We start from the raw sequence: 15513 nt of genomic DNA on the forward strand, positions 1-15513 counted from the left end.
CTAAGCCAAGGGCACTGGACCTTGGCTGTTTAATCCTCTAATTTTAAATGAGTTTTTAAGATTTTTTTACATTAAAAAAATTTGAATACAGAGGACCCAACACAGGCATATACAAAATAAAATACATCATTATGCCTCAAAAGTCCAATTAGGCAACCTTATTCCAGCAACCACACTTGTCTCCTCAGCTGCTTCTTGCAACAGGCTCACTTACAGAAAGAACTAAGACAATATCATGTTGCTCGAATTCCCCTCTTAATGCAAAAGTATAAACGATTCAAAATTCACTGAAATGAGGGAGCTTCCGTGCTGGAATACATAAACATTTGAGTAAGCCCTTTCCTGGTGAATGAGCTTTCTAATCACTTTTGTCAGCCAATGGGCCTAATGGTGGTAAGTAGTAAGTACTGCAAGATAAAAAAAAAACATTCAAACCTGTACACGGTTCACCATTTCCAACCAATGTCTTCATCCATCTGTAAACCTATATTGAGACTAAAATTCAAAAGATGGAATTGAGAGTAGGTATTCATCATTCATGAGCACCAGTATCCGCCTAGATTGCATAGATGGCTTGTAGTCTTCTCTTTAAGTGTAAGTTTACATGATTAATGTGTTCCACATTGTTCCTCAAGAACAGTGGATTGAAAAAAAGTATATTGCATCACTTGCATAGTTGAGGTTAGACCAATATAAGCACATCATAGAAGTAAAAGAAAATGTAACATAAAAGATAGCACACAAGCCCCACTAGGAAATGATCTGCTTAACAGAATGATATAAAATTCACAAGAAATTTAGGCTGTTAGACTCATTTTATTACAACTATTTTCAGATGAAAGCAACAGGACTAGTAACATGCTAATAGAGGCAAAAGCATTGTTTACAATTCACCTGTTCCCCATCCTCCAATGTGATTCGAAATAGTGGCAACCTACTTTCTGATGGATTTCTCAAGACTTCCATCCTGTATTCAGCTTCAGTACCTGGAACTGCAACAGGAGCCGTAAATATGTCATTTAACACTGAGTTGAACAATAGTCAGCAGAAGGGTGTTTGGTTTTTGAGTGACATCGATACTACGTGAAGTATAGAAAATCTTTCATATGAACTTTGATATACCTTTTACTGAAGTAAATTTCCTTGTCACAGTGTATCCCTCAGTCCATATATGATGCTCATCATGAAAATGTTCTGAATCTTTTACAATCTTTCCTGTGGCACATATACAAGGATTTCAAATGATTTAGAGCTTATATTGCCTTGAAGCTAGAAGATTTAGAGAAAAAAAAGAGCAGAGCTTATTAAGCTATTAGGAAAAGATTAACTTATACCAACTCATATAGAGTTTGCAAATTTCCCCAAATCCATTTTCTACATATAGTTGCTTCAATAATTTGTTCTTATTAAATTCCAGTAAGAGGGGCATACAATTCCAGGAAAAGTACCAAAAAGGAAACTGCAGTTGATTACTAGAATTTCAGATGTGCATTTCCCATTTATATGAGACTTCTAGAATTACAAGAAACAGTATAGCTATAATTGTGACAATTACAACTTCCATGCAATAAATATTTCCACCAACACAAGGCTGTGTTAAACACAAACAACTACATATAATAGTTCTCGGGTACATATCAGGATTGAAGGCCAACAGTCATTTAGAGGTTAAGTTTCTCATGTTTTTTCTTTGGACATAACAAAAATGATGAGCTAAATAGAAATTAAGTAATAGGCATCCACATTGTAAAATAAAAGGTTTCATGGTGTCCCAATGTCCCCCAAACTTGTGCATCTTTAACATCTTTTGTGTCTATAAAAGCAAAGGAGAATCTTGCAAACGATATGATTGTGTTTTGCCCGCCAAATTTGAAACAAAAGCCAATAGTTTTATTTCTCAAACAAAGGTTTAATGATAATGTCCTTTTTTTATTCTACTCTTGATATATTATTAGAGGCAGTGCACAGTGGAAGTAAAAGAATAATGCTCTCTTTAAAGGTCATTTCAGCATTTTATTTGGTGGGAAGACAAAAAAAAATCTCCTGAAGTAACTTATTTATGGATATGTTCATCTGGAATGTTTCACTGTAGGAGATTGATTAAATGCTCTTTTTAAAGGGAGTTTCCATATTTTATTTGGTTGGGAAGATAAGAATTTCTCCTGAAGTAACACATATTTATGGATATGTTCATCTGGAATGTTTCATTGGAGGTAATGATTGATTAAATGCCTTCACCAGGACATTCTTGTGAACAAGAACCATAACAAAGTGGTAAACAGAACCCTGCAGAAAACTCTAAAGACCAAAATGACTTTAGTAATTGTAGAAATGTATTAAGGTTCCACAGAAAGGGGATGGACTGTAGAACTAAGACCTTACATTGTTTTGGTGTTAATGATGGTAAATAGGCACTTGTCGAAATGACATATTTGGCATACTAGTGATTTTACCCAAGTAGCAATTGTTTCATATAAATTGAATAGATATACAGTGTACAAAAGCCTGGTGAATGAGATTGTAAAAGCCTCTGGTTGATTAATGGCCATGATGAAGAACTTTTAATTTGAGAAACCAACATGTAGGAAGCATTACACAAAGGACCTCAATTTTCAAAAATTAGAAATATGAATTTCACCTAAACTTAGAACATGAAGACCACCAATATTGGTAGGGCAGGAGAAAAGACACTTGACACTTTTCTTGATCTTTTCACTCCTTTCATCACCCATGCAGTCTTCATCACCATCACTTTGCTCAGACTCTTCTTCATTCTCAATCACACGCCCAGACTTCACAACTTCTGCTTGCAATTTTTCCATCTCTTCTGGAAGCCTTTGCTCCTTGAGATACCTGATGGAATTCACAAAGTGTGCCAATGCACAATATGTCAATTTAAAGCAGCTATCATATGAATTTCATTAAATATATTGACTACGTAAATAAGTCAACTAATTGCAATCAGTCTTGAAAAACAATCTGTCTCAAATTGCAACATAATTCTCTATAAATAGTGTGCTCGAACTCATCAAAGAATAATGGCAATGTCAGTAGTATTTACAACCAAAAAAATACTTATCAGACATCAGAGAAAGTCGATGTACGAACATAAGATAAGATAAGACTTGCATTACATTCCATCAGAGACAAGAAATGCTCAGCGAGAGAAATCAAGAAAAGTTCAAGAAAACATACAATATTGAATTTTACGTTTGGAATGCTCAAATTGAAAGTCAAAGTTCTGACAATAATGTCAATATCTAATATGCTGAGGAATAACTGCATGCCAACTAACTTTCCAACCTAATGTAGATAAGAAAAGATAATATGATTTTATTAATGTCCAACAAAAGATCACAAAAGTGGTCAAAGAGACTAAGATAATACATCCAGTTACAATGACAAAAACACAGATGCAAATCAGAAAGCTGAACTACAATCTTTGGAGAAGAATGGGTGCATCTTCAATGGTTCATGGAGTTGAAACTTTAAGTACCAGACAAGAAGAGCTCCATAAAAGCTAAGACGCAAATTGAGCAGGCCAAAATAATAAAAGGTTATATGCAAAATTAACACCCCAAGACTGTTAAATTAACTACGTAATATACAACGCAAATATTAAAGTTATATTCTATTCAGCTAAAAGTATATATATTACTTATACACATGAGGATAGTTTAGCATTTCTTTGTATGAATATCTAAATTTTGCTCAAGTATAAACACATACCTCCATGCTTCAGACAATCCTCGTAGAAAGGGGATTCGTTTGCACTTCAGTTGGAAATTGGATTGAAAGCCTTTGGAAAAAGGCATAATCTGCTTAGAACTAATCCTGGTAGAGTACACAAGTAATAATCAAGACATGCAATAATAAGAAAACTTATTTCACACAAAAATATTTTAGCTTCATCTTTTTAAATTTAATCAAATGCATATAATCCCTGGTAGTTAAATGACAGCCCCAAAGCAGATAAGCCTACAATTTATTTGAACATAAAGGTAAATTGCCCAGAGGCGACAAATCGATAAGAGAATCATCATTTTTCTTTCTGACAAAATACGATAGGCTCGGAAATAATAAAAAGATAACATAAACACAATTTTACACAAAGAATGTGTCTAAAATTAAATAAAAGCACAAGCTGGGATAAGAAACTAAACATCAAAGATACAATTACATCTGAGATTAGAGCAGATCATTTCAACAGCAACTTCAAAACTTTAGAAAACAACTATTAAGATTGACAAATTATCTTTATCAAAGCAAACCTTGCATAATCATGGCTTCCAAAAAATTGCACTGGAATTGCACCCTCCCTTGGTGCTGTTTCCAATCCATCACAAGCATTTGCATGTGCTTCATCCATGACAAATGCAGGCCACATGGAATGTCCTGAAATTCATAAGAACAGTTACCATCATTCTCATTGAAGGATATTGAATCGTCAGGACAACTCATACATATTATGAAAGTTTATCACTGAACGCAACTAGTAACATGGTAGTCATGTAGATAATTACAGCTGTACCTTCATATTATAAATTACCAAGAAGAAACTTTTAAGTAGTATCTCCATATATTTAATGAAGCAGTGATAAGCTCTTGATTCCTGTATGTCTTCAAATATATCTCTGACCTCCCATATCTAAAAAGAAAGGAATCAAGTATTCCAGTGATGGCACTGAAAGGCATAGGGACTACCTAACTCATTTCACGTAAAAACTGTTAAATGGAGTTAGAAGAGGAAGGGTTCAGCCAGATTTAGCAGAGGCACTAAATTTGGCAGAGGGACCCACAAGTGGGGCCAAGGCACAGCTTTCACTTTTTCTACTGTTTTCGACTTAGGAAAATTTGGATTTTCCTATAAGTCAAAAATTAGATTGATCTTAGTCATCCAAGGAGATTTAATCTCACACATTCGTGGCAGTGGTGGGCCGAGATCGACTTCTAAGAGAAAAAAGGGCACAGAACTTAGTCTTTATGCACTAGAAGATCTTGGTGTTCAGCTCAGCTAAGAAGAAGAGTATTATGTTCAGCGCTATGGTTTCAGATCAGCAAACTAGAGGGAGGAAAAGAGGCCGATTCAGCCTCAGATCACTTCCAACCATTCGCAGACTTCTTCCAGTGGCCGAAATTAGTACATAGAAGAGGCCATACAGGCCGTACAAATTCGTACAGGGCACAGAAGAGAGACTGGGTTGGTGTGAAGTGCACATACCAGTGCGCAAAGAGTTAGCAGAGTAAAAGGGAAGTTCTTCCCTCATATTTGTAATCTCTTTCTGAAGATTTCCTGAGCAAAATAATAAAAACTCCAAGATTGCAGGTTTTCCCTAGTTGGGGTTTCTTGGGTAACATTTATTGTGCTCAGTTTTTATGGTGTGTTTGTCTTCATCGATTCCTCTTGTTCCAGTGCATGCTAGTTAGAAAACTCAGTATATTTGTGGGTTAATATTTAAAGTTCAGATTTCAGTTCTTTACTTGGTAAAATTCACAAATTAGATAGTTGGGTTTTAAGAAAACTAAAATGGTATCAGAGCCACATCTTTAAATGAAGACCAGCACCCGTGTTATCGACCTCAGTAACAGGTTAAGGCGTCAAAGGAATGCGCAATACAGCTGAAGGGTTGCGCTAGGGTTCTAGCAGTGCGACCTAGGGTTTTAACCCAGAGCTCAATTTTTACTAGTTAGACCAGCACACAAGGGTTCCTAAAGAATTTGACCAGCAGAATGTCTTACCGGGGTTTGAGACCAGAGCACAGTTTGGAGGGAGCAGCAAATTTATGCTTATGGAGGAGAGGATTACAGTGGTGCTTGAGGAGCAGGGTGTGAAGGAGTTTGTGGAGAACCCACTAGCCACACCAACTGACCCCCAGCAATTGGCTCAGCACAACAAGAATGATGCCAGAGCAAGAAGGATCATTCTTGAGGGAGTCAAAGACCATATTGTACCACATCTTTCCGGCAAGAAGATTGCCAAAGAAATGTGGACAGCCATTTTGAACCTCTACCAGGGCTCAAGTGAGGCCAGAAAACTCATGCTCAAGGACAAACTAAGAAACATCTAAATGGGCAAGTCTAAGCTCATAAGCTCTTATTTCACCTGGTTCATCTAGGTGAAAGACGAGTTAGCAGATGTGGGCGAGACAGTACCTGAAGCAGATTTGGTGAGCCTTGCATTGTTAGGGCTTCACAAATCATGGGACAACTTCCAAGACGCAATGAGTGGCAGAGAGAAGCTTCCAAATTGGGAGCGGTTGTGGGGTGACTGCATTCAGGAGGAGATACAGAGGCAGGCTAAATCTAGAGCTCATGTTAAACATAAGGAAGAGAACTTTTCCCTAGTTGGCAAAGGGCGCAAGGGCAAAGGCAAGAAGGGCGCAAGAGGGGTCGAGTCCAGCTCCAAAGGCATGAAAGAGAAGAAGAAATCTCAGTAAAATAAAATGAAATGCTTCCAGTGCCATCAGTTTGGACACTACATCAACAAATGTCCACAGAGGAAGAAGGGTTCCAAGGACCAAGTGGCAACTTCGGCAAAGGTGGACGAGTTTATTCCAAGTTTGAGAAGGAGTTCTTGCTCATAACCTGCATGGAAAGCTCAGTACCTAGCAACATATGGTACATTGGCAATGGAGCATCCTACCATATGACTGGGAACAAGGAATACTTCGGCCAATTGACAAAGAAGGACATGCAGTTCCACATTGAGCTAGGAGATGATGGTAGGTACTTGACCAAGGGTGTGGATACTGTCAAATTTGAGAGGGATTCTGGTAACCCTCTTCATCTCAAAGATGTAGTTTATGTTCCAGGCCTTAACAAGAACCTTGTTTTTGTTTCAACCGTAGAGGACAAGGGTTATGAGGTCATTTTCAATAGAGGAAAGGCCTACCTCAAGCCCTTAAATTTTGGAGCCATTAAGCAGATTGGTGTGAGGGCGAAGAACCTTTACAGGTTGTAGTTTGAGACAACTACGGCCTTAAGTAGCAACAAGGAGAGTCGTGAGTAGGGTCAAGACCTTGGGGAGCTATGGCACAGGCGCATGGGACATTTGCACCATGGAGTGCTGAAAATCCTTAGGGAGATAGCCACACGGTCGCCACAGTGCAACACAGAATAGCATGACATGTGCAAGGGTTGCACACTTGGCAAGTATGCCAAGACGTCCTTTCCCAGCAGTGAAAATTGAGCCAAGGGCATCTTAGACTTGGTTCATTCGAACGGATGTGGTCCATTCTCTTCTCCATCCTTCATGGGATACAAGTATCACGTCACCTTCATTGATGACCATTCGAGGAAGATGTGGATCTTCTTCATAAGAAGAAATACAAAGTGTTCTCGAAGTTCCAAGAGTTCAACGAATTGGTGGCGAACCAGACAAGAAATAAGGTCAAAGCATTCAGATTAGATTACGAAGAAGAGTACATCTCCAATGCCTTCAAGGATTTGTGTGCCACGGAGGACATCAGGATAGATCTCAGTACACCCTATAACCCTCAGCAAAATGGGGTGGCAAAGAGTAAAAACAATAGCGTTGTTGGAATGCCCTGGGCCATGTTGCATGACCAAGGACTGCCATTATTCCTTTGGGCAGAGGCATGCCACATTGCAATTTATCTACAGAACAAGAGTCCACACAAGGTGCTTGGATGATTTACACCAGAGGAGGCATTCACTTGAAAGAAACTAGATGTCTCACACTTCCGAATTTTCGACAGTTTGGTTTACTACCACATGCCTTCAGAGAGTCGAAACAAGTTGCAACCTACAACAGAAAAAGGAAATTTCATGGGCTATTGTGAGACATCAAGGTGTATATAGAGTGTACATACTAGCACAGAGGAAGACAGTTATGAGGCGTGATGTCAAGTTTGAGGAGGAAAGGGCTCTTATGAAGTCCTTAGAGCATAAGTAGGCTACAGCACAGGTGGAGGAGTTGCAAGCTCCTAAGCAGGAGGCTCAGGCAGCCCCTCATGCCACATCATAGCCAATTGTTGGGCAGGTCATACAGCAGTCAGATGGGAGGTTGTGCAAGAATTGGAGGAGAGAGGAGAGCGAGTAAGGCCCACTCCAGCAATGACACTTAGCATAGGCAGAAGGAAGTCGAAGTGGGTTGATCAGTTGATTCAAGAGGCTCAGGACAGGGTTGGGGCACCCAAATCCACATTCAGGCAGAGCAAATAGTCTCAGAGATACTTGGGTTTTAAGGCATTGATGACTGAGGCCATAGACACAGAGCCTTCTAGCGGCAAGGAGGAAACCTCTCAGCAGGTTTGGCATGATGCTATGGTGGAGTACTCTTCCATTGCGCAGAATGATGTTTGGGAGATTGTACCAAGATCGGAGTGCAGATCAATGATTAGATCTAGGTGGGTCTATGACTCTATAATATTAAGCATGAATCTAACAGGAGCATGGAGAAGTTCAAGGCTAGATTTGTAAACAAAGGGTTCTCTCAGGTGGAGGGCATCGACTATGACGAAACTTTTGCACCTGTGGCTCATTATTCATCTATAAGGACCATTATAGCACTTGCAACGCAGATGGGGTAGAAGATCCACCAGATGGACATAAAGACTTCCTTCCTTAACGATGAGGGAGAGATTTATATAGAGCAGCCTAAGGGTTCGAGGCACAGAGCAAGGAGACACATGTTTGCAAGATCAAGAGGACCCTATATGGGCTCAAGCAAGCCCCATGAGCATGGTACTCTTGCATTGATAGCTATCTTTTGGGATTGAGCTTCAAAAAGAGTGAAGTTGACCTTAATGTTTACTACATCATAGTTGGGGGACAGCCTCTCATTCTTGTGTTGTACGTAGATGACCTCATATTGACAGGGGACAAGAAGCTCATCAGTGACTGCAGGAAGGATCTTGCAGCAGAGTTTGACATGAAGGATATAAGGCTTATGTATTATTTCCTTGGGTTGGAGGTTTGGCAGGGAGATGAACAGATTTTCTTGGGATAGGGCAAGTATGCTCTGGAGATTCTCAAGAGGTTTTGCATGTAGGATCGCAGACCCATGGCCACACCTCTAGTGACAAACTCGAGGAAGATAGACACTAGTACTTCAGGTTGTGCCTTCAGTGTTGGGTGAGCACATGTTTCCTAGTTCAGCTGGAAGCAAAGATCAATGGCACTGAGCTCAACAGAACCTGAATACATGTCTGCCATCCTAGCAGCTCGTGAGGCAATCTAGTTGAGGAAGCCGCTTGTTGGGCTTTTTAGTTAGAGGTTGGAGCCTACAGTCATACACTATGAAGTTCAGAGTTGCATTAAGCTCTCTGACAATCCAGTGTTCCATAACCTCTACAAACAAATCGAGATCATGTATCATCGTATCAAACACTGTGTTCAGAGAGGCAAGATTAGACTTTAGTACATTCCTACATCAGAGCATACAGCAGACATATTGACCAAAGCCTGCCTCTGTATGGAGCTTTGTCTATTTCACGGACAGACTAAGTGTAGTTCAAAGCACCTTCCTCTCTAAGAGGGAATGTTAAATGGAGTTAAAAGAGGAAGGGTTCAGCTAGGTTTAGCAGATGCACTACATTTGGCAGAGGGACCCACAAATGGGGCCAAGGCACAGATTTCACTTTTTCTATAGTTTTTGACTTAGGAAAAGTTGAATTTTTCTATTGTTTTTGACATAGGAAATTTTGAATTTTCCTATAGTCAAAAATTAGATCAATCTCAGCCAACCAATGAGATTTAATCCCAGCCATTCGTGGCAGTGATAGGCCCAGGTCGACTTATAGGAGGGAAAAGGGCGCAGAACTTGGTCATTATGCACTAGATCTTGGTGTTCAGCTCAGCTAAGAAGAAGAGTATTCTGTTCAGCACTAGGGTTTCATACCAGCAAACTAGAAGGAGAAAAAGAGGCCAATTCAGCCTCAGATCACTTCCAGCCATTCGCAGACTTCTAGGGGCCAAAATCACTGCACAGAAGAGGTTGTACAGGCTGTATGAATTCATACAAGGCGCAGAAGAGAGGCCGAGTTTGGTGTGAAGTGCACATACCAGTGCACAGAGGGTTAGCAGAGGAAAAGGGAAGTTCTTCCCTCGTATTTGTAATCGCCTTCTGAAGATTTGCTGAGCTGAATAATAAAAACATCAAGATTGCAGGTTTTCCCCAGTTGGGGTTTCCTGGGTAAAATTTATTGTGCCAAGTTTTTATGGTGTGTTTGTCTTCATCTATTCCTTTTGTTTCTGCTGCATGCTAGTTAAAAAACTCAGTATATTTCTGGGTTGATATTTAAAGTTCAGATTTCAGTTCTTTACTTGGTAAACTTCACAAATTAGATAGCTTGGTTTTAAGAAAACTAACAAAAACTTACTGAGTAATACTAGCCAATCTTCTTTTTTCAGGTAAGTATTCTTTAAAAGTGTATATGATGTACTCTATACTAAAGAATTAAATTAGATTCTCACCTTACTGAAAAGGCATATATTTGTAGCATGTTATTCTAAAAGCATTTCTCACATGCAGCACCTGGGCATTCTGAGATTCATAAAATTTGGAGTTTTGTTGTCTTCCAGAATATAAGGCATATGAATAGAAAATAAGAAGATAAAATAGTCACCATAGAGACACAGGTAAATGTCAATACAACATTAAAAAATTAAAGATGCATGTGTACAATGGTGGATAAGGATAACAATAAGTACAGGTATGAATACAGAAAACATTAAAATTGCGATGTGCCATGTACAAAATAGTGGAATGCAAACAATAGACACAATCACATTACACATGAGTCTGAAACTGGACATGTCACTTTCGCCAGATACAGAATAAGCTATTTCTCATACAATCTGTCAAATAATTCATAAATACAAACCATCTAGCTTGCTTGGCTGTTTTTAGAAACTCTTTTCAGTATTTTCTCCGTCAGGTATAGTTATTATTTTTAAACGGTCAGGTATAGTTATTATTACCAAATACGAGAAATACAGGAGATAGGACAAAAGGAAAGATGGAAAAGATGCCAAGAACAATTTACATATGAAAAATTACAGAAAGTATGCCTTTTAAAAGCAAAAAAAGTTAAGTTTAAAATTTGTTGAAGGAAAAACAACCAGAAGTATTTCAGTGGTTTTGTTTTACTTCTTAGAAATACCCAATGTCTGTTCTTAATGTTTTTGTCCAAGAATATCCACTTTTTTATTTTGTGATCTGTACTGAATGTCTCTGAGAAATCTTCCCAAACTTGTAATCTGCACGTCTTATTCACAAGATAAACAGGTGCACCAAACATCTCTAAGGTAAATTGAAGTGGAAAAACATGCCTTTCATGTACCAGCTATCCACATCAAGCATGCAGAAAACAGGGAACACCCTGAAATATAGTCAAGATCAGCTTCTACACAAATCAGAAGCTCAAGAAAATACAAGGTGATTGTGGGGTGAATTTGATATCCCTAGATATGCACCACAATAGTCCAGCTTAAATATTACTTCCAGAAGTGTGAAGCGATTACTGAGTTTATAGAAAAAATTATTAAACTAATCCTCTTTGATGTATCTTCATATGTATGGTTATCTAATTTCATAATTATTTCAAGTGTTACATCTAAAAATCTTCATTTGATTAATTACAGACTACTTAAATTTAATAATATTGAGATTAAAAACCACCAATACACTGACTCTGGATGTCAAGCCCACCTTTTTTCAGTAACAACGTTTATGGTTTAATTGGATACAATATCAGCTATATAAAAAAAATGTTGCAAAAATGGATTATACAACCTCCAAGAAGCACTAAAGCATGAACAAAGGCCAAAGGCCAATACGAATACAATGCACATGTTGCCCTTCCTTCGACACAGGGTGCCAAATCTGACCTTTTTATCTTCCTTTAATAAGGGTTCTCCACTTAATATCATTTCAGCATTGGAAATCTTTCACTATCTGAAGATCTGCTCACAAACCCTTTATGACAGTGTATTATTTAAAATGTTTCTCAAACCTAAAACTAATATACATGGATCTAAATACAATCAATGACTTAAACATCCATAGCTCCATAAATGTATTCATAAAACTAAATAACAGGATTCACAAATGTGCATTACTTATCTATAGAGAAATCTACAGCAATGATTGCCTGGGGAAGATTTTACCACCCAACCATAGGCTCTCATCTAGAAAAGCAACACCCAAGTTGAGGACCAGCGTGTAACAAAAGCATCTCTTAAGAACCCAAATCCTATGAGTGGAAGTTTCTTGGAAAAAAAGATCCTATGAGTGGAAGTATAAGTATGTCCTAGAAAATCTCTGAGCAAATATACAGGAATAAATCTCAAAACCCTTTCCAGCCACAACTAAATCAAGAGAATGCTAAGCTAAATCACAAACCCTGCTCGGTCAAACCAAAGCATCGCAGAACAATCACATCTCAATCAATCCACAAGCAGACATTCATGCCCTTAGTGCCCAGTACTCCCTGTTGAGTCGTTGACCACAATAGAATCAAGATTCAAAACTACAATTCCTCTCCGCTAGTTGCCTTTACAACAAAGATTGGGACTTGCAATCACTTTAAGTTGTCCCTTGAAAATTTTCACAAGGGAGGTCGAAAGACCACTTAAGAATGACCTTACTGATTCACAAAGACAGCCTAGACTTTTTTTCAGACTCATTAAGACTAGAGGACAAGAGGAGAAATTGACGAAGATGAACAATGCCCCATGATGATTTGTCCTCAAGCCTTCCTCCACTCTTATAGTTGAGGAATCATATCTAAAAGATTCTGCCAAACTTGCCTTCCTTTTCCCCAAATATAGTATGCTCCAGAGTCCAAATAAACTATTCTCTGAAAGGCGAAAAGGAAGAAAAAGCATGACCACAAGCAATCCAGAAATAATCGACGCCTAAAGTAGATGGTTGAATTCTTTCAAAAGAATGATAAAATTAGCTTACATGAGGCACCCTCCTTCCTGGCCGTGTTTGGCATCAAACAAGTCTTGATTTTTGCATAACGGACACCTTACATTCAAAAGCAAATATTCTGAGAACCAGTACCCCAATCCATCAATGGTAGCAGCATTCTATCCACAGTTTGCTTGCAGGTGAAGCAACGGCCAGCCAACCAAACATATGTGTTTTGTCCCGAAAAGGCACCAAATTAACCTCGTGTGGGGTTACCACCTGATGATTGCATTTAATTGATGACAGATAAAATATACCAAAATTGGAATATAAAGGCACCCCTTCTCATTCAAACAGTGCTCCCAAAACAAGCAGTGTACAAGCTAAAAATATGCTTAATAGAAGTGCTTTCTCATGCTAAATTTGGAATAAGATAATGCCACAACATAATCCCTGAAAAGCACAAAAGCTTGCCCAAACCAGCACCTCCATTACTAGAAATACACCACAGAAACACTAAGGAAAGTGCCCAACATATAATAAATATGAACTGCAGAAAAACGTCCTCATGCTGAGAATATACCTCCATAACATTGTCAATATCTAGTCCAAAAGCAGCACAGAACAGGGATATTTTTAGAACAGAATGAAATACCCTCTTGCTATTGATTTTGGCATCAAAGCAGCCCCCAAATGCCCTCTAAAAGAAGTGTCTTCCTGCTGCTAAATTAACACAAAGCAACCTCAAAAAACTTCCTAGAAATCAGCACTCTTCTCTCATAAATTCATGCTGGGTCTTGCATGTAAAGTGTCACCTTAAAGAGCAGACTCGTATGATTTTGATCCCTGTGAAAAACATTAAATCTGTACCAAATAGCCGCACCCAACTCAAGAAAACTCCATCAACATACTGACTGATCAAATGTATGTGGATTCCCCATCAAAATGCAGTAGCCAGGGCTTGGAGAGAATCTGTTATGGCAAGTGTTCATATGATTGTAGAACCAAAGGAAAAATACTGTTTAGTGGACACACTGAAGTGAAACAACTCACTATACTCAGATTAATCTTGAAGTCTGCTTTCTGTTTCTTAAACCTTGCTTTCTAGCTTAAGAACACAATAATAACTAAAACTGACTGATTTTGGGCAGTGACATGTAACTAGGTCAAAAGCTGTTCTGAATAATGTAAAGGATAAGCTTGACTTTGCTTGAGAATCAGGCAACCTCAAACTGAATTCGATATACTTAACTCACAGGCTATTCCAAGCAAGTACATTACTGGAACAACACTGAAAAATCTGATTATATCTGCTAATTTTGTTTGTGGGTACAGAACTTAACAAGACTAGTGCCAACAGAGCCAACAGATCCACTTGCTTCTAATCCTCACCATTTATCCTCCACAAAAGTGGTATTATCAACAACCTGCAAAACCATGTTTGAAAGTACCAAAACTTCTCTCCAAGCATGCTAAGCATGGGAGCTTTGAAACACCAAATGGATAAACAATGAAATGGAAGTGAACTCTTCTCCCTTTTCAATGATCTATTTATAAGGAGGTTGAATTGCCAATTGTCACAGATGCCTCCGTCCCTCGCTCTTTTCCTTTCTAGGTAATTGTTTTACTATTTATTTTATTAACAGCTTACACACTTTTGCCCTTTATTACAATTATGCATCATAAAATCTCTTTATTAAATAAATTCAATTAATGGAGCTTTTACAAACGAACTCCCAAAGCTCTACATACCTTTTACCTTTTATCCATGGCTACTTTATTTACTATGGAGCCAAAATTGGGGTATTACAATATACAAGACTAGAATGAGAACCTTTTTAAAGAAAGTAATTCAGATATGTTGTTGGAAGCTACCACCAAAAACGTGATCTGAGTTTATGTTAAAATTTAATGTGAATGGTTTCCTAAAATTACACTTATGAAAGAGGAAGAAATATGAAAACCAGATAGCATTTTTAACGTCACTCCATTTGTTACTGAGAAGAACAAAAGCGAACCTGAAGGTATCATTAAAAATAACAAGGATGTGAGGTCCTTCACCCTTGAAATTTTAATTTCCCCGAGGCAAATCACCCTAGCTACTAGTCGAGGATTTTAAAGGTTATTAATCAGCAGTAGCCTGGTCCAGGAAAAAAGGGAAAAAATAAAACAGAAATTAATGAATTAAAAAAAAAAAGTGATAAGCCTTCAAAAAATTTCTAAATGATGCACCGGCATAAGCCTTCTCACTTCAAAATATACAGTTTCCTGTTGTAAAATAAGAAAAAAGACACTTGGATGAGGCAGGCTTGATATGTAACCAACATAATTAGTTATCATAATTTATAAATTGTTCATTTGACTGTTAAGGGGTAATGAAGCTTCCTATACAATGTGTATATATTTGAAGGATTTATTCTTAAGACATCATAATCACCATGTATGAAATCATTCTTCACGCAATAGTGAATAGTTCTTCTCAGACTCTTGTCAGTGATACCTGTTACCCACCTACCTGTAGGCTGTGGGTAACCCCCAGGGAAAACTTTTCCATTATTTGATCCAGCCAACAGCCAGCAGCTCCACATTGATCCACATGCATCCATCTTCTTTTGCCTCTCAGCTACTCTCCA

The 15513-nt window shown here is 38.2% G+C and overlaps 1 protein-coding gene across 15 annotated transcripts in view; it reads right to left on the reverse strand.

The window, feature by feature from the left end:
• The window catches only part of LOC149263220 (histone-lysine N-methyltransferase TRX1-like), a 372050-nt gene that overhangs the window by 336668 nt on the left and 19869 nt on the right, over window positions 1–15513 (reverse strand). For all 15 annotated transcript variants that reach the window (XR_016259237.1, XR_016259234.1, XR_016259240.1 and 12 more), the window contains exons 5-9: window positions 4272–4395; window positions 3730–3834; window positions 2639–2853; window positions 1123–1215; window positions 895–992 (exon numbers count right to left, since the gene is read on the reverse strand). Coding sequence is in view for 3 of the 15 variants with exons in the window: in XM_089425947.1 (XP_089282073.1) it covers window positions 895–992; window positions 1123–1215; window positions 2639–2853; window positions 3730–3834; window positions 4272–4395 (635 nt within the window). In the remaining 12 variants the exon portion in view is untranslated. The remainder of the gene's footprint in view (window positions 1–894; window positions 993–1122; window positions 1216–2638; window positions 2854–3729; window positions 3835–4271; window positions 4396–15513) is intronic.

This window comes from Pinus tabuliformis, chromosome 6, assembly GCF_031772625.1.
Source record: "Pinus tabuliformis cultivar Carrire ecotype Pingquan chromosome 6, CPIR1, whole genome shotgun sequence".
In the NCBI taxonomy this organism is placed as follows: Eukaryota; Viridiplantae; Streptophyta; class Pinopsida; order Pinales; family Pinaceae; genus Pinus; species Pinus tabuliformis.